We start from the raw sequence: 18,499 nt of genomic DNA on the forward strand, positions 1-18,499 counted from the left end.
TGCTCTGTCGTTGATTTGGGGACAGCTGTTTGCTTGCATCCTCGGTACACGGCACCGAGATCCGGTTCTGGGTGGGGGGAGCCGGAACCCAGCGGCCCCTGGGAGCCCCTCGTACTTTGCAAAGATGCACGGTGACCAGTGGCCTGTCTTCCCCGGTCTCTGGGGTTCGAGCAGGCCGTCCCGCCTGGTTGAAGAGCCGGGCCGGGAGGGAAGGGCGCTGACTGACGCCAGGGCCGAAGTATCTCTGCACCTCAGAGCTGATGAGTGCCCCGGTCCAGCCCTGCCCACTCTTTTTCTAAAAGCACGTCACCCCCAGCCGACTTGGACACAGCCGTTCAGGTTGAGTGTGTCCCCCCATGGGTGGCTCAGACCTGGGCCCCACTGGGGTGTTCTGGCTCCTCGGCCCTGTCTCATAACGCAGCTCGGGGCTGAAGGGGTTTGGGTGACATGGCCGCTAGGTTTCTGTTCTGTTTGTTCGTTTAAATACTTCAGTGATTGGAAAAAAAAAAGAGATGCCAGGGGCTGGAGCAATAGCACAGCGGGTAGGGCGTTTGCCTTGCACACGGCCGACCCGGGTTCGATCCCCAGCATCCCATATGGCCCCCTGAGCACCGCCAGGAGTAATTCCTGAGTGCATGAGCCAGGAGTAACCCCTGCGCATCGCCAGGTGTGACCCAAAATAGAAAAAAAAAAAAGATGCCAAATTCAGAGGCCTCTTCCCAGCTGAGATTTGGAACCAGACTAATCCCAAAGGTCACCTGGGGTAAGGCCGCAGCCCCGTGTCTCCCCTGGTGGGAACGAGGCCTCGGGGACGGTCCCTGGCTGGGCCAGGCCTGTCCCGAGGACGCCACCCTCCCTCCCCGTTCAGTACGCTGACGGGCTGGCTCCGCAGGCCCGAGTGTCCCGGCCTGCACCGGGTGCTGCTCGGTGCCGACACCCCTCCCGTACGCCATGGCTCACCCTGTGCCGACACTGAAGCAAGCCCCTCCCCCGTGCCACCCCGTCTGACGCATCTGTCCGAGCCCCCCGTGGTGTGAACCCCAAACTGCCTGGCCAAGCGATCGCTCGAAGCGATCCCTGCCCTGGCACCGCGTCCTCGCTGAAAGCTGCTGGCAGGAAAGGCTGGTGCCCTGCCCGGAAGCGGGTCTGGAGCCAGAGGTCAGAGGTCAGAGGCTAGGGTGTAAATGTGAATAATCTGCCTGAAGTCCCTTCACCTTCCCTACAGCCAACTTCCTCGTTTTTTTTTTTCTTTGTAAATTATTAGGCCTTTAGTAGCAACCAAATAATCTTTATTTCTAAGTTATTTACAGAGTAGCTTTATGGGGTGGGGGGGGAGGGAGACAAAACTTAAGTTAAAGTAGGAGTTTATGTCCTCAAAACTGCTCACTGACATATTTGCTAAAGGCCCCTTTTGTACCTGCTGTGTAATATGGCAATAAAAGGATGGTTTTGTTAGGGGAGCGTCCACTGGTGGTTTCTCGTGACATCCTCTCGGCAGGTTCTTTCAGAACCCACCTGCCCGCCGGCCCAGCCTTCTGCCCCCTTTCGAAAACGAAAGGCCACCGATCTTCCGATTGAGGAGAAAGGGGGGGAAAGAACAGAGCTAACAATGACGGGAAACAGTTTTACTTTCTGGGCTGGAGCCGGGTGGGCGTTTCTTCTGCCTTACATGTGGCTGATGCAGGTTCGACGATTTCCCGGCACCCCGTGTCATCCCCCTGAACCTCGCCAGGAGTGACCCCTGAGCACAGAGCCTGGAGTATGCCCTGAGCATAGCTGGGTATGGTCCCAAACAACAATTCATTATTATTATTATTGTTGTTGTTGTTATTATTATTATTACTATTATTTTACTTTTTACTCGTCAGGATTTTACGGAATGTCAGGTTGACCCGCGGGGCCAGCACCTTCTTGCGGACGGGGAGACTGTGATACCAGTGGGTGTTGGTCGGGGGGTTCATCATCAGCAGGCTCCCGTGGGCCAGCGGCAGCCTGACCGCCGCCAGCCCCTGGGGGGCCTTCTTCCCTCGGGACTGCCCGTGGCGGAAGACGAAGTCCCGGCAGGCCCCGAAGGACACGGAGGCGATGGAGCTCCCGGGGTCCAGCTCCCGCTCGTCATCCCGGTGCTCGCCAATGTGGTCGCTGCCGTCCCGGTACCTACGGGGGGACAGCAGGGCTGAGCCTCCGCTTCCTCCTGGTGCAGTGGCGCCCCTCACGGCCATGTTGGGGGGGGGCTGGGGGGAGCCAGTCTGATGGAGGAGGCCCCTCTCGGGTTTGCCTCGGGAAAGCTCGATCTCATCAGCAGTTTACCCCTCCCTGCGGCTCAGCCCGTGTTGCTCGGACCCAACCCCCGCCCCCCCCCACCCAGGTATTTACATTTTTTGTTTTTCCGACACGCCCGGCGATGCTCAGGGGTTACTCCCTGGCTCTGTGCTCAGGAGTTACTCCTGGCGTGCCTTGAGGCAGGGGACCCGATGGGATGCCAGGGATCAAACCCCAGTGGGTCACGTACAAGGCAAGGGCCCTACCCAGTGTACGAGCTCTCCCGCGCCCGCTCCCCGACCCAGATTTTACCTCTGGGATATCCTGCAGCCCGCATCGGGTGCCCCGTTGAGAACCGCTGGCCCCTGCCCACTCCTGGGCTCACCCGTGTCCCTCTCTCCTGCCCCTCTGCCTCCCGGCCAGATGGGTGGTTGGTCTCCTTCTCCTCCGGCTGATGGTCAGCTCAGACGGGCCCCCACCACTACCCCCTCCCACCAACACGCCTCTGAGCTCGGCATTCTGTCCGTGACGGTGCTCCCGTAACAGAACGCGCTGACCACGCTGACCCTCCCACCCCGAGTCCTGCTTTGAAGTGGGGGTCCCCGGGCCCGCCTCACTGAGCTGCATCTTTACAAAGGAACCAAACACCCCACACCCCGAAGCTCTCTGTCCCCTTCAGGCGGTGTGACGGACACCCACCCGGTCGGCCGGCCAGGGGAGGGGGGGAGGGGCTCACCTGTTGACCAGTACAAAGTTGAAGGTCTGTCCCGTCACCTCGGAGACGCGAGCCCGGACACGCAGGAGAACGGGGAGCCAGGGCCGGGGCGACAGGGTCAGGCCGGAGAACGTGTAGGTCAGCCCTTCGTCCCCGTACGTCGCCTGCTTCCTGGGCACCGTGTGCCACTTCCCAAACACCTGCACCCTGGCCAGAGCCCCTGGGCGGACACAGGACGGCTCAGAAGGCTCACGGAGGAGGCCCGCTGGCACGCCAGAGTCATCGGGAAGCAGAGGGGGCAAAAGGGGACCCACACATAACCCCCGACCCAGCACCCCTCAGCAGTCACCGAGACCCCGCATTCTCACGGTGGTTCCTGCCCCTCCCACACCCCCTACCAGGTACTGCCCTTGACTTACGGTCTTGGCACCCGGCTGCAGTTCTTGTCCCCCTTTTAGAAAATTAGGCTTTAGCCCAATCTCTGCATTTCCCCCTCGTGTTTGGTGAACACCTGGCAGTGCTCCGGACTGCTCCTGCACTTCAGGGGTTTCTTCCAGAGGTGCTCAGGGACCATGCCTAGCATGTGCTCTGCCCACTGAGCTCTCTCTCCGGCCCCCATGCTCTGCTTCACAGTCCTACATCCTGAAGTAGAGTCGGGGTGGGTCAAAGAGGCTGGACCGTGAGCATAACTGAGTCACCTGCTGGGGCGACATTTGCCACGTGAGGAGACTTGGGGTGGGGGTGGGGGGCGCCACAAGAGAGAGGGGGGCGTCTCCTGGGGCTCTACTGGGCTTCCAGCATCTTGCAGCCTCGTTTGGAGGGAGACTCCTTGGACACTAGATTTGGAGGCACCGAGGACCCCAGGCTGAGGAGCTACTTGGTTACTCGCTGCCGAGCAAACATGTAGTCTCAGGAGAGCCTTAAAAACCTTCCCGAGGCGGGGCTGGAGCAATAGCACAGTGGGGAGGGTGTTTGCCTTGCACGCGCAGCCGACCCAGGTTCGATTCCCAGCATCCCATATGGTCCCCTGAGCACCACCAGGGGTAATTCCTGAGTGCATGAGCCAGGAGGAACCCCTGAGCATCGCCAGGTGTGACCCAAAAAAAGCCAAAAAAAAAAAAAAAAACAACCTTCCAGAGGCCCACAATGCACCCTAGTGGCTTGGATTCAACCCCTGGTAGGCCCTGCACCCTCCTTCAGCGCCATGGTAAGTGGGTTTCTGAGTTAAGCCCACACACCTTTAGTGGTCCCGAGTCTAGAGGTGGGTGAAGTCGTCAGCGGATCTACAGTGATCAATGGCACCTCGCTTCTGGTGCCTCTAAACTACCCAGGTCCGGGCACCAGGTGACAGATGGAGGTTAAGGTGCATGCCTCAAGCCTCACGTGTCCACACGGTCCCCTGAGCATCGGTGGAGGTGGCCAGAGTCACTCCCGGGACCGCAGGAACCTGAGCAGCACCTCTACCCCGGGCCAGGGCCTCTGCTCACCTGTGAAATACTCCACTTCCTTCTCCAGCTCCTGGAAAATCTCATCCGCCTCCGCTTTGCCAAACAGGAGCGTGTAGTCACAGTCCAGGCCCTCCGCTCGGATCCGCTGCCAGCGGGGGGCCGCCAGGTCCCCCCCAGCCCCGGGGTCTGCCGCTCTCCTCGGCCTTTTCCTGCCGCTCTCCTGGTCTTCTGCCACCTGTTCCTGCCCCCTCAGTCCCAAAGGGTCCGGCGGAGCCTTCTTTATCAGGAACCTGTCCATCTGGTCTCCACGAGGCCGCGGCTGGGAGCCAGGCTGGGGACGGACAGAGAGATTAGCTGGATCAGTACAAAACCTGCCCCCCAAAAGGGTCCCAGCTGGACACCCCCACTTCCCACTGTAAGTTTCCTCTTCAACGTTTATCAGAGGGGCCGGAGCCATAGTACATCGGGGAGGGCGTTTGCCTTGCACGCGGCCAACCCGGGTTCGATCCCTGGCATCCCATAGGGTCCCCTGAGCACCGCCAGGAGTAATTCCTCAGTGAAGAGCCAGGAGTAACCCCTGAGCATCGCTGGGTGTGACCCCCCCCAAAAAAAAACGAAGTTTATCAGAACCTCCTAAGAAGGAGGTGGAAGACCTCAACACCGGAAGGGCCCTCGGCGCTCCCTGGCCCCTGGCTAGGTGTTAGAAGCAGAGGGCCAGCTTGCAAAACCTGGGGCCTAGCTACTTTGTTTTGGGGCCACACCAGGAAGTGCTCAGGGCTTATTCCAGGTCGACTTGGGGGTTTATACGGGATGCCGGGGATCCAGCCCAGGATGGCCACGTGCAAGGCAAGCATCCCATGGGCCACTGTATCCACCTCCCTGGATACTTTATTTCTTTGGGAGCCGGAACCGGTCACAGTGAGGGCTGGTTCCTGGCTCAGTGGGGGGCTTCGCGTGCAAATGCACGCAAAAGCACACGCTCGCTCACTTCTCCACTTTGCCTGTGGGCCAGGATCTTCAAGGGCGACCCCCTCCCCGCACCCCCAATGTATATCCCAGCCCCGTGTATGAACACTGCTGCCTAGAGCCACCCAGACAAGCCGAGTCCCTCCCTCCGTTTCATCCAGCGCCAGAGACCTCGTAGGGGAAGGAAGTGGGAGCACGTGGGGCCAGACAGGGCCTCCTTCAACGCTGCGAACGGGAGCGCCATCTGTCGGCGCCCTCCAGCATCGCAGGCAGCCCCCTCGTTTCCCTGGACCCTCATTTGTTCCAGCTCTGCGGGGCACTGCCTCGGGTCATGCCTCGGGTCAGTTCCAGCTCTGCGGGGCACTGCCTCGGGACATCAGCCATCAGCATCCACGGCTGCAGAGAGAAGCAGGCCAGCCTCCACGGAGGGCGGGCTTTCATGCCCGTCTCCTCCGCCTGAGCTGTGGGACTGACTTGGGCATCCCTCACCTGTCCAGCGAGGAGCTACTCAACCCTGGCCCCGAGGGCTGGAGCGGGTGCATGCAAGGGCCCCGGGCTCCATCCCTGGCACCTGGCACCACGCAGATCCGAGCAGTGGGCCTGGGGCAGTCCCCCATCTCTATCCCCAGGATCACAGAGTGTGGCCCCCAGACCTGATGCTTCTTCCACCCCACGTAAGGCGTTTTGTAAAGCGGAGAACATATGACAAGTGCTTGCATGCTCGGAATTCACAGCAGGTTCTATAGTTGCTCCTAATGTTTTGTGCTCTGACCCCCTCCGTGGAGTTGCCTTTTGCTTTTGACCTTTTAACCATGCAGTTTGCTGTCTGATCAACATCCCCAGTGCACTCAGGGCCCCAAAGTTCTATAGAACCCATAAAAATTCTTCCAAGTTGCACCCACATACTGTCCCTGATGACCACCAATGTATTTTTTTTTTTTTTGGCTTTTTGGGTCACACCCAGTGATGCTCAGGAGTTACTCCTAGAGTTGCACTCAGGAATCACTCCTGGCGGTGCTTGGGGGACCATATGGGATGCCGGGGATGGAACCCGGGTCGGCAGTGTGCAAGGCAAATGCCCTCCCTGCTGTACTATCACTCCGGCCCCACCAATGTATCTCTGTCCTTATACTTTTGCCTTTTCCAGAATTTCCTCTCAGTAAATCCATAAATATATCAATCAACTTTTTGTGTCTGGCCTCTCTCACTTCCAATTATGCTTTTTAACATTTTCCCTGTTGCTGGTACCGTTATCCTTTTTTTTTTTTGGATTCTCCCTGGTTTACAAAACCGTTAATGGTAGGGTCTCGTGCATTACACCATCCGGTGGCATACCCCACAGTGTGCACTGCCTGTACCCCTGTACCCTATGTCACCGCCCCCTCCCCTGTGGAAAGCTTCCCACTGAAGACCAGTTTTCCGTTGCCTTCGGCAACTGTTATTCCTGTCCTCTGTTTCTTTATATCCTGAATGTGAACGAGATCATTCTGTGTCATCCTCCTGATTCATTTTGATGTAGGCAGGACAGGGAAGGAAGGCCCCCTCCCAAGGCAATGGCAAAAGCCCACCTTGCAGAAAACAGGAGAAAACCAGGAACGAAGGCCTGAAAAGACCCTCACCTATTTGTACAGCAACAGACCCAAGAAGCTCCAGCAGAAACAAAAGACCAGGAAAGGAATTTCAAAGACCATCACCGCTCCCAACCCCTCCCCACCCCCAACCTCCTTAGCAACGGACTTTGACCTAGGTAAGAAGCCCCAGTGGGGGCAGGTTGGAGAAACCCTACAAGGCCACCTTGAACAAAGGAAGGGCACACATAGGCTGCCCGAGCCCCTGTGCTGCTCGCAAAACATGAAAGCCCACATCTCAAGAGGGGAGATGGGGAGAACATACGTGCTCAGCCACATGGGTGCAACCTTTCACGGGGTCGGGGGGAGGTTCAATCCGGGGCGCCCCTTATCATCTCTCTGCCAGGAGTGATCTCTGAGCACTGAGCCAGGAGTAAGCCTTGAGCACCCCCGGGGATGGCCCCCAAATAATTAAAAATTATTTTTAAGAAAGTGCAAATGTCCTAGTCGGGCCCGTGCTCGGCTCCGGCCGGCCGGGTTTTCGGCCCGGGCGCCCATGCCCCTGCAGAGCCGGTGGATGTGGAACAAGCGGGAACCAGAGACAGCTTTAGGAATTGGGGTTCCAGCAAGTGCCTGCACCCATGGATGGAGACTGTGAATTAAGCCTTTGCCCCACGCCGGCTAACGGAGGAAAGAACCTCCCTTCTGGGTCTCTCTCCCCTCCGGGAGAAGGCGTGGTGTCCGACATTTTGCGGGTCCATTGAGAAGGTACGAACTTGGTGGCGCGGAAAAAAAAAAAAAAAAATGTGTGCTTTGAACTTGAAACAGCCGCAGGATACAGAGCCAGCCCTAGTCGGGCCCGTGCTCGGCTCCGGCCGGCCGGGTTTTCGGCCCGGGCGCCCATGCCCCTGCAGAGCCGGTGGATGTGGAACAAGCGGGAACCAGAGACAGCTTTAGGAATTGGGGTTCCAGCAAGTGCCTGCACCCATGGATGGAGACTGTGAATTAAGCCTTTGCCCCACGCCGGCTAACGGAGGAAAGAACCTCCCTTCTGGGTCTCTCTCCCCTCCGGGAGAAGGCGTGGTGTCCGACATTTTGCGGGTCCATTGAGAAGGTACGAACTTGGTGGCGCGGAAAAAAAAAAAAAAAAAAATGTGTGCTTTGAACTTGAAACAGCCGCAGGATACAGAGCCAGCCCTAGTCGGGCCCGTGCTCGGCTCCGGCCGGCCGGGTTTTCGGCCCGGGCGCCCATGCCCCTGCAGAGCCGGTGGATGTGGAACAAGCGGGAACCAGAGACAGCTTTAGGAATTGGGGTTCCAGCAAGTGCCTGCACCCATGGATGGAGACTGTGAATTAAGCCTTTGCCCCACGCCGGCTAACGGAGGAAAGAACCTCCCTTCTGGGTCTCTCTCCCCTCCGGGAGAAGGCGTGGTGTCCGACATTTTGCGGGTCCATTGAGAAGGTACGAACTTGGTGGCGCGGAAAAAAAAAAAAAAAAAATGTGTGCTTTGAACTTGAAACAGCCGCAGGATACAGAGCCAGCCCTAGTCGGGCCCGTGCTCGGCTCCGGCCGGCCGGGTTTTCGGCCCGGGCGCCCATGCCCCTGCAGAGCCGGTGGATGTGGAACAAGCGGGAACCAGAGACAGCTTTAGGAATTGGGGTTCCAGCAAGTGCCTGCACCCATGGATGGAGACTGTGAATTAAGCCTTTGCCCCACGCCGGCTAACGGAGGAAAGAACCTCTCTTCTGGGTCTCTCTCCCCTCCGGGAGAAGGCGTGGTGTCCGACATTTTGCGGGTCCATTGAGAAGGTACGAACTTGGTGGCGCGGAAAAAAAAAAAAAAAAATGTGTGCTTTGAACTTGAAACAGCCGCAGGATACAGAGCCAGCCCTAGTCGGGCCCGTGCTCGGCTCCGGCCGGCCGGGTTTTCGGCCCGGGCGCCCATGCCCCTGCAGAGCCGGTGGATGTGGAACAAGCGGGAACCAGAGACAGCTTTAGGAATTGGGGTTCCAGCAAGTGCCTGCACCCATGGATGGAGACTGTGAATTAAGCCTTTGCCCCACGCCGGCTAACGGAGGAAAGAACCTCCCTTCTGGGTCTCTCTCCCCTCCGGGAGAAGGCGTGGTGTCCGACATTTTGCGGGTCCATTGAGAAGGTACGAACTTGGTGGCGCGGAAAAAAAAAAAAAAAAAAATGTGTGCTTTGAACTTGAAACAGCCGCAGGATACAGAGCCAGCCCTAGTCGGGCCCGTGCTCGGCTCCGGCCGGCCGGGTTTTCGGCCCGGGCGCCCATGCCCCTGCAGAGCCGGTGGATGTGGAACAAGCGGGAACCAGAGACAGCTTTAGGAATTGGGGTTCCAGCAAGTGCCTGCACCCATGGATGGAGACTGTGAATTAAGCCTTTGCCCCACGCCGGCTAACGGAGGAAAGAACCTCCCTTCTGGGTCTCTCTCCCCTCCGGGAGAAGGCGTGGTGTCCGACATTTTGCGGGTCCATTGAGAAGGTACGAACTTGGTGGCGCGGAAAAAAAAAAAAAAAAAATGTGTGCTTTGAACTTGAAACAGCCGCAGGATACAGAGCCAGCCCTAGTCGGGCCCGTGCTCGGCTCCGGCCGGCCGGGTTTTCGGCCCGGGCGCCCATGCCCCTGCAGAGCCGGTGGATGTGGAACAAGCGGGAACCAGAGACAGCTTTAGGAATTGGTTTCTGGCAGAATTTTCCCAGGACTTTATACAGAAATCCAAAACCGCGCGGACGCTGCCGCGTCCGCGCGACTTAACATTTATAATTGTCATCAATGTGAAAGGGTTCCATTTGAACAGGTCAGACTTGGGGGGGAAACTCCAAATAATAACAGTAAGTTTTTGTTGAAATATTGAAGGTTCTTATTGTAACAGCCACCTCTGGACTATGAGCTAAGCAAAAGCCCCACGCTGGCCAACGTGGCGTGGAGTACACCATACTATGAGGCGCAGGAAGGGGGATGAGGGGGAAAAATTAAAAAAAAAAAATGGAAAAGGAAAAAGAGAAAAAAAAGAGAGAGAGAGAGTTATGTCAACTATAGTGAGTTTTGTGTTGAATTATGGAATGTAATCAAGGTAAAGAAAAAATGAAGTGAAATTCATTAGTTATACAGTAGGGGGTAGGGGGTGGGGGCGGGGGGTAAACTGGGGTTTCTGGTGGTGGAATTTGGGCACTGGTGAAGGGATGGGTGTTTGAATATTGTATAACTGACATATAAACCTGAGAACTTTGTAACTTTCCACATGGTGATTTAATAAAAATTAAAAAAAAAAAAAAAAAAAAAAAAAAAAAAAAAAAAAAAAAAGAAAGTGCAAATGTCGGGGCTGAGCAATAGCATAGCGGGTAGGGCGTTTGCCTTGCAGGCGGCCGACCGGGGTTCGATTCCCAGCATCCCATATGGTCCCGAGCACCGCCAGGGGTAATTCCTGAGTGCAGAGCCAGGAGGAACCCCTGAGCATCACTGGGTGTGACCCAAAAAGAAAAAAAAAAAGTGCAAATGTCTTCCTTATAGTTTTTACCTCTGGGGGGGGGTTGGTCCCCAAACAAACAAAAACACACACAGAAAGTCAATGCCCTGCGGACCACTGGGCTGGGAGGGGCCCTTCCCTCGCGCGCACGCGCACCGGCCCCGGCCGCCCCCCGCCCACCCCGGCGCGGCGCGGGCTCGGAGCATGCGCGGGCGCTTGGCGCCAATCCCTCGGCGGGGCGGCGGGCGCGCGGCGGGGCGGCGGGCGCTGCGATGATCGGCCAGAAGACCCTCGACGCCTTCTTCTCCCCGGGCCCCGCGGGCCGGCGGCGCGCGCGCAGCCCCGACCTCGTGGGCCCGGGCCCCGGCGTGGCCCTGGCGGCTGCAGAAAAGCGGGACGCGGAGGTGAGACGCGGCTGAGGAGCCGCTGGGCGGGAGCCCCGCGGGAGGGAGAGTGGGGCGGGGGGCGGCAGGCCCGGCGCGACCCCCGCGAACCCCCGCGCGGGGCCTCCGGCGGTGCTTTGCGCGAATCCCGGCCTCGGCGTGTTCAAATCAGCCGCGGCGGCGCCTCGGCGGCGGCCATGCTCCGCGGGTGGCCAATGGGGACGGGCGCCCGCGCGCCGGCGGCCAATGAGGACGAGCGTCCTCTCGCCGGCGGCCAATCAGGGGCGCCTGGGGGCGGGACCGGCGCTGGTGTTTGCCGCGAAAAGACCTCGTGGGCGCGCGGGGCGGGGCGGGGCGGGCGGCGCGGCCGAGCTCGGGACTGGGGCTGCGGCCGGGCCATGGGCGTCCTGAGCCCCTGGCGCCTGGCGGGTGGGGGGCGGGTGCTGCAGCTGCTGAGCCGCCCGGGCGCCCCCCGCCGCCCGCAGGAGCCGCAGGACCCGCCCGCCAAGAGGGCCCGCGAGGAGCCGGGCGGCCCGGCCGCCGCGCCGCTGAGCCCCGAGCAGCTGGTGCGCATCCAGAGGAACAAGGCGGCCGCCCTGCTCAGGCTCGCCGCCCGCAACGTGCCGCCGGGCCTGGGCGAGAGCTGGAAGCAGCGGCTGGGCGCCGAGTTCGGGAAGCCCTACTTCATCAAGGTACTCCTGCAGGGGCGCGTGGGGCGGCGGGGCGGGCCCCCCTGCACGGCAGGCCGAGCCCGGCTGGCTTGTGCATTGCCCTTTATTATCATTGCTGCTGCTGTTGTTGTTTGTCCGGGGCGCAGGGGCCACTCCTACCTCTGTCCCGGGGATCCCGGCGGTGCCCCGTGCAGGGCTGGCGCCTGGACCCGCGGCCCCGGCTTGCAGTTCCGAGCGCGCCTGCTGCGCGAAGGGTGATCGGTTCCGCTCCCGGAACCCGCGCAGTGCCGTGCAGTGCGCCTGCTCTCCAGGAACCGGGCCGGGCCCCAGAGCTGCGAGGGCGGGCTTGGCCGCTGGGGCCAATCGGCTTGGCCCCGCCCTACCCTAAGGCGGGGGAGGGGGAGGAGGAGCTGTCTTTTTTTTTTTTTTTTTTTTTTTTTTGCTTTTTGGGTCACACCCAGCGATGCTCAGGGGTTACTCCTGGCTTTGCACTCAGGAATTACTCCTGGCAGTGCTTGGGGGACCATATGGGATGCCGGGGATCGAACCCGGGTCGGCCGTGTGCAAGGCAAACGCCCTACCCGCTGTGCTATCGCTCCTGCCCCAGGAGCTGTCTTTTTATTTGTTGTTTTTCGGAAGAGTGGGTATAAAGCAAGGGGCTGGCCCAGAAAAAGCAAGGAATTGCTGGAAATGCCTTCTAGTGAGTCTGACTTGAAGGCTCCTTGATCTCTAACTCAGCTCATGGGATTTGTGGCCGAGGAAAGAAAGCATTACACGGTATACCCACCGCCGCACCAAGTCTTCACCTGGACCCAGATGTGTGACATAAGAGATGTAAGTGGGGGGGGGGCATGGTGTCAAAAGGGGGGAATCTGGGCCTGAGGGATTCTACCCATCTCAGGGTGCTTGGAGCTGACCCAGTTACTGTCTACAACACCCCAAGTGGTGCCTTGAGCCCCCTTCCCTGCTGGGGTGTGGGTCAAAAAACAAAAAAGGTGGGGTGGGAATCAGGTAGTGTTTGTTTCTTAGGGCCATACTGAATCTTTCTTCTTCTTTTTTTTTTTCTTTTTCTTTTTGGGTCACACCTGGCTATGCACTCAGGAATTACCTCTGGTGGTGCTCAGGGGACCATATGGGATGCTGGGGATCGAACCCGGGTTGGCCGCGTGCAAGGCAAACGCCCTACCCGCTGTGCTATGGCTCCAGCCCCCCCCCCCCCCAGTCTTTCTTAATGAAGGCCTGTGTGCAATAAGTAGTAAGGAAAGTGCAGAAATTGCGGGGTCTGGCCGGCACATCCCAGCCTACCTTAACTCTCTGGGGGTGGCGGGGGTTCCCTGGTGTCAGTGTGTTCTGGTGACTGGGTGGGGTGCAGCCCTGGACGGTTCGGATTGAGCTGCAGGCAGAGCACGTGCACACTGGCCCTCTGAGCTGAGGCCTGTGGCTGGGTTTCCCAGCCTGGATCTGCCCTGCGTGTCCAGTCCTAGGTCGCACCGGATGTGGGTACAGTTTGTTCTTAGCCTTTTCCCCCTCCCTGTTCTGTAAGCACACATGTTACTCCTGTGGTGTGACACGTGTGCTTGGTCGGGGAGTGAAATGGGTATCTGAGCCGCCTCCATACGGCTGCCCCGCCCCACCCCCAGCCCCACGCTTAGCCGCCGGCTTGGCCGTCTTTATTTTAGCCCAAACGGAATATAGCTCCTGCCTCTGAGGTCCCGAGAACTCGCCTGGCGCCTGGTTTGAGTCGCGGGCCCTGCGCTGAATCCCGGTGACGGCTGGAAATAGGGAGGAAGAAGAGGCAGCGGCCAATCCCCAGGGGAGAGAGTGGCCCGGGGAGGCTGAGTGATTTATCCGGGGGTGGGGGGCGGCCGGGGGTCCCTGTTTTAGCACAGAAGAGCCAGAGCTTGCCTGAGGAAGGTGCAGGGGCCCATCTGGGCACCCCAGCAGCGGGAGGGGTCTGAGAAGGCCTCAGTCCCAGGATTGGGAAGGAGAATGTTGGTGTGGACAGTTCTTGAATGGCACCCCAGGGTGGGGGGGGCAGAAGGTGGGCGGATAACAGCACCCTATTTTCTTAACCTTTCACCTGCTCCCTTGGCCCTTGGACCTGACCTCATTCTTTCCTACTTTCACCCCTAAAGGGAAAACAGCATCTTCCCATCCTTTTGGTGGGAAGGTTTGGTTGGGGGGCGGGGAGCACACCCAGCAGTGCTCAGGGGTTGCTCCTAGCTGTGCGCTCAGGAATCACCCCTGCTGGGACCCTATGGGTTGCTGGGGATCACACCTAGGCCAAGGTCGACTGCGTGCAAGGCAAACGCCCTCCCGCTGGACTGTCTCTCTGACCCCTTGGTGGGGAGTTTGAATTGTTAAAATGCCTCAAAAGCTGGTTTGAGCCTGAAATGTCGAGATGCACCTTTCCTTTGACCAGCCACCCTACTTCTGCGCAGACCTAAGGGTGACAGGAGAGTGGGAGACGCGTATCGGGCTGGTATGCTAGATGGTCACCGCGTTTCCTTTGCTGTGGAGAGACTCGGGTTCCAGACCTGGGGACCTGGGGCTCGAGTGGTAATAACACTTTGATTTTTTTTTTTTTTAAATTAGTCGGAGTAATTCCTGAGTGCAGAGCGAGGAGTAACCCCTGTGCGTCGCCAGGTGTGACCCAAAAAGCCAAAAAAAAAAAAAAAGAATTAGTCGGGAGGGGGCCGGAGCCATATAGCACAGCGGAGAGGGCATGGCCTGCACACGGCTGACCCAGGTTCGGTCCTCAGCATCCCACGTATGGTCTCCCAAGTACCGCCAGGAGTAATTCCTGAGTGCAGAGTCAGGAGTAACCCCTGAGCATTGCCAGTGTGACCCAAAAGATTTTAAAAAAAATTTAAAAAGTAGGGCAGTAAGCCGAGTGCTCACTAGTGACTGGGCCCAGTCGGCATCAGAGATGCTCGGTGTCTAACATGGGAAGCACAGACATACGGTGACAAACTCGGCCCTTCCGCCCTTCCACCTCACCGCCTCCCCGGTTTCTTAGGGGTTGGAACAGTTCGGGAAGGACAGGAGGTGGGTGGCCACTGTTTCTGGGCGGCTGGACCGTTTCAGGCGCAGGGTTAGGTTCTGAGAGCGGAAGGGAATGAAAGCTCGGTTGTTTGGTTGTTCAGACCTTGTTTCCCACCTGCACTGGGCGTTGGGGGAGGGAGAGGCGGGGGGCACACAGCAGCGAGCGGGAGGGGCTCGGCCTGCCTCCCCAGCCCCCTCTGCCGAGTCATGGCGTGCCCGCCTGGCAGCTAACCCTCCCCATGTTCCCAGGTGAAGGTTGTCATCCTGGGACAGGATCCTTATCACGGACCCAATCAGGCGCACGGGCTCTGCTTCAGCGTTCAAAGGCCTGTTCCTCCTCCGCCCAGGTACGGCAGCTGTGATTGCTGTGATTGCTTTCGGAAGTGCGTGGGTGACCGCCCAGCTGTGACCGTACATGGGCGGGGTGGGGGGGGCGCGGCAGTTTCACTAGTGTCTGAAGCTGACTCCTTGGTCTCCGCACAGCCAGCCCTTGGGGCCTGGGTCTCTGGGAGAGGGACCCCGTGCGCACTGCAGGCTGGGTGCCTGGGTTCACGTTGGGGAGGGGCGTCGCTTACCTCTTAGAACAGGTCTTGACCCGGAGTTGGTGGGGTTTCTCTTTCTGCTTGCTTTCCAGCCTGGAAAACATTTATAAGGAGCTGTCTACAGACATAGATGGTTTCGTGCATCCTGGTCACGGAGATTTGTCGGGGTGGGCTAAGCAAGGTAAGCCAGCCACGGCCGGGCCAGACGGGGCCTTCCTGGCCTGCGCTGGCCAGAGAGAGTCGGGCTGGGCGGGTGGGCTTCGTGAAAGACCCGGGCTTCCCCGGGGTCATCGTTCTTTTGGAAGTGGAGTCTGTTCCCCGCCGTCGTCATCGTCATCCTTGTTCCCACCGAGTAACCGGGCTCGGGCATCGTGAAGGGGACCTGCCTCGGAGTCGGGGCCTTGGGTGGCGCTCGGACGCTCCTGCTTGTGGGGGACCATGTCCACTGCCAGGGACGGAATATGGTTAGCGGCCTGCCAGGGCTGAGCGCCTCACCTGCTGCTCCGTTTTCCTGGACTACCCCAATCTTCGGGGGTTTGGGTTTTTTGTTTTTGTTTTTTGCTTTTTGCTTTTTGGGTCACACCCAGCGATGCACAGGGGTTACTCCTGGCTCTGCGCTCAGGAATTACTCCTGGCAGTGCTCAGGGGACCCTATGGGATGCTGGGATTCGAACCCGGGTCGGCCACGTGCAAGGCAAAAGCCCTACCCGCTGTGCTATCACTCCAGCCCCTGGGTTTTCTTTTTTTAATGGTTCTCTCTGAGAACGGGCTCCGAGGCACACGTTGCAAACTCCGAGCCCAGGGAGGATGGCCCCGAGCTGTGTGCCCTCCCTCCCCTGCGGCCCAGAGGCCTGATTGCAGATCACCGTGGGGCGACTTGTCACGGGCGGAACCCCGTCCCCGGCTGGGTGAACTGGCCTGCGTCAGCCCGCCTTCAGCCCGTCCCTCCCTCCGGGGTGTGCGCAGGTGTCCTCCTGCTCAACGCCGTGCTCACCGTCCGCGCCCACCAGGCCAATTCCCACAAGGAGCGCGGGTGGGAGCAGTTCACCGACGCCGTCGTGTCCTGGCTGAATGAGAACTCCAGCGGCCTCGTCTTCTTGCTCTGGGGCTCCTACGCCCAGAAGAAGGGCAGTGCCATCGATAGGGTAGGTCGGGACCGGTCGGTTCACTGGCGGGTGGGTGGGTGGGTGGTTTCAGCACTTCAAACTGGGCCCCAGGCTCAGCACAGCGCCGGGCCCAGGGCCCTCTGCTGCACGCCAGGCTGGATGTCGGCGTGTGCGGCCGGGCGCCGTCGGGGAGACACTTCGCAAGTGACCGGCAGGCCCGGGGGTCTCCAGGGCTGCATCCGGCCATGATCCGGGGACCCTGTGCCAAGCATCAAGCTCCAGTGGGCTACACGCCAGGGATCAGCCTGAGCCCCTGTCCTGTATCTCGTTGGTCACTTGGTGCGCCTGGCCCAGCTATTCCCAGCTGGCTGGTGGGAAGGAAACGCCAAGTGTGAGCCGCTTAGTCATGTCCTTGCAGCTAAGCGGGGCGCCAGGACCTGACTCCCCCTCCCCCCAGCTCTGGGCTGCCTGGCTTCAGTTCTGACCATTGTTCCTGCCTCCTGAAGGCAGGGGTGGGTTGAGAAACAGTTGTTTCCAGTATAGAAAGGAGAAGGGGGTGAGGAGGGCCAGAGACCACAGTGAGTAAGGCAGTAAGGCGCCTGCCTGCGCACACACGGCCGAACCAGGTTCGACACCCTCCTCCCCCCCCCCCCCCCCCCCCCGAGCATCACGTTATGGTCCCCTGAACCAACCCTCAGCACCATCAGCTAGGGCAAAATAAAAATAAAAAGCAAGTGGCCCGCCCCTATATATAGCCTGGCTCAGCTCCTTTATAGTTCCATGGCGCTGGAGCAAATGTTGGGTTTTGCCTCTTCGGAGCCCTGCTGCCACACCTGCTTCCTGGTGTGGGTCTGCACTCACGGGAGGGGGGCTGGGGTCAAGAGCCTGGCTGCACCCCAGCGCCCCATTCACAGCCGGCTGAGTCCTACCCAGACCGGCAGAGCTAACAGTACAGCTAACTGGCAGCCGCCCGTGGCAGGTCCACCTCGGAAGGCAGACTGCAGCCCTCCTCAGGCGTGGGAGCAGTGGGGGTGTCCGTGTGGTGCCCACCGGGATGGGGGTGCTGGGGGGGTGCACCGGGCGGGGTGCAGGGACGCTGAGCCCCAGGGGCGGCGGCGCAGTCACCGTCTCCCCTCTTGTCTTGCAGAAGCGGCACCACGTGCTGCAGACGGCTCACCCCTCCCCGCTGTCCGTGTACCGGGGTTTCTTCGGGTGTAGACATTTCTCGAAAGCCAACGAGCTGCTGCGGAAGTCCGGCAAGGAGCCCATCGACTGGAAGGCGCTGTGACCACGCAGGGGCCGTGGGGGCATCGCCGTGGGGGTTTTATCGAAGCTACTGTTCAAATGTCTGCCTCGTAGGAAGTTGGGTTGAAGGAAGAGGTCGGGGGGGAGGGAAATGGTTCCCCTCTAGCCCTCGGCTGATGGGAAGAAGTTTCCGGAAAGCAACCTTGAACCCGGCTGCACAGGCCTTGCACTGTTTCACCGGCCAGAGAAAGACGACGAGACTTTTTCTTGCCCCACTTCTGTCCGCACTGGGGCTGGGCACGAGATGGCACGGTCTCCACCTGCCGCCCGAGGGCAGAGGGCAGAGTTGGTGCTCGGAGCCGGGCACCTGGGCCTAGCCCCATGTTAGGGGAGCCTGAGGCCCGCCCTGTGGTGGGTGATAGGCCACCGTGTGCCTTGCCGGGAGGGCGGCTTGCTCCCTCCCGGGGAAAAGGGCCTTCTAGGTCTACGAGGCTGGGATTTTTAAGGCAGCGTAAACTGCCACTGTATTTTTGGTTTTTGTTTTATTTTATGGACTGAAGTTACTTTGGGATTTTTATTTTTTTATTTTTATTTTTTGGTGGTGGGTTTTGGGATTTTTGGGTTTCTTTTTTCCCTGGAGAATTTTGCTTTTGTTAAACCAAGGCAGATGTACTTAGCTGTGTTTTCAGTCCCTGGGGAGAATCTTTTGAGTCTGTGTCCCGGCCTCCGTCCCAGAGACGCTTCTGGGTTCCCTGATGGCTGGCCACAGGACTTGGTAATAAAGATTGTTTACAATGTTAAGAGTTTGCCCCACAGGGGTTTGTGTCTGTGGAAGGTCTCGCTCATGGGGGAGGGGGGTTCTGGAAGTTTCTGTCTGGCCTCCCTCCCTGCCCCCTGGCACCTGCAGACAGGACACTCCCCCGCCCCCAGCCTCCCTGGTCTCCTTCCTCCTTCCAGCCTCAGCCAGCCCTGACCGGCCTCCCCAGGGGCAGCGTTCGAGGCAGTTGGTAGAGCTGTGCCGAGTAGACGCCTGTGGGGGTGCGAGCAGCACCCCGGGGCT

General features: G+C 59.5%; 2 protein-coding genes across 2 annotated transcripts; one reads left to right on the forward strand and one right to left on the reverse strand.

Annotated features, from left to right (window-relative positions):
- Positions 1 to 1,841: 1,841 nt before the first annotated feature.
- ALKBH2 (alkB homolog 2, alpha-ketoglutarate dependent dioxygenase) lies at positions 1,842 to 11,823 on the reverse strand. The gene is made up of 4 exons (XM_004615596.2): positions 11,661 to 11,823; positions 4,465 to 4,756; positions 2,999 to 3,197; positions 1,842 to 2,157 (listed from the first exon to the last, which is right to left on the reverse strand). The coding sequence occupies exons 2-4, from the start codon at positions 4,721 to 4,723 to the stop codon at positions 1,851 to 1,853; spliced, it is 765 nt and encodes a 254-aa protein (XP_004615653.2). The 5' UTR covers positions 4,724 to 4,756; positions 11,661 to 11,823; the 3' UTR covers positions 1,842 to 1,850.
- Positions 11,185 to 18,236, forward strand: UNG (uracil DNA glycosylase). Its single transcript, XM_004615597.2, has 6 exons — positions 11,185 to 11,522; positions 12,240 to 12,335; positions 14,796 to 14,893; positions 15,181 to 15,269; positions 16,055 to 16,233; positions 17,342 to 18,236. Exons 1-6 carry the CDS (start codon positions 11,229 to 11,231, stop codon positions 17,480 to 17,482), a joined length of 897 nt encoding a protein of 298 aa, XP_004615654.2. The 5' UTR covers positions 11,185 to 11,228; the 3' UTR covers positions 17,483 to 18,236.
- Positions 18,237 to 18,499: the final 263 nt, after the last annotated feature.

Source organism: Sorex araneus, chromosome 9, assembly GCF_027595985.1.
Source record: "Sorex araneus isolate mSorAra2 chromosome 9, mSorAra2.pri, whole genome shotgun sequence".
Classification (NCBI taxonomy): Eukaryota; Metazoa; Chordata; class Mammalia; order Eulipotyphla; family Soricidae; genus Sorex; species Sorex araneus.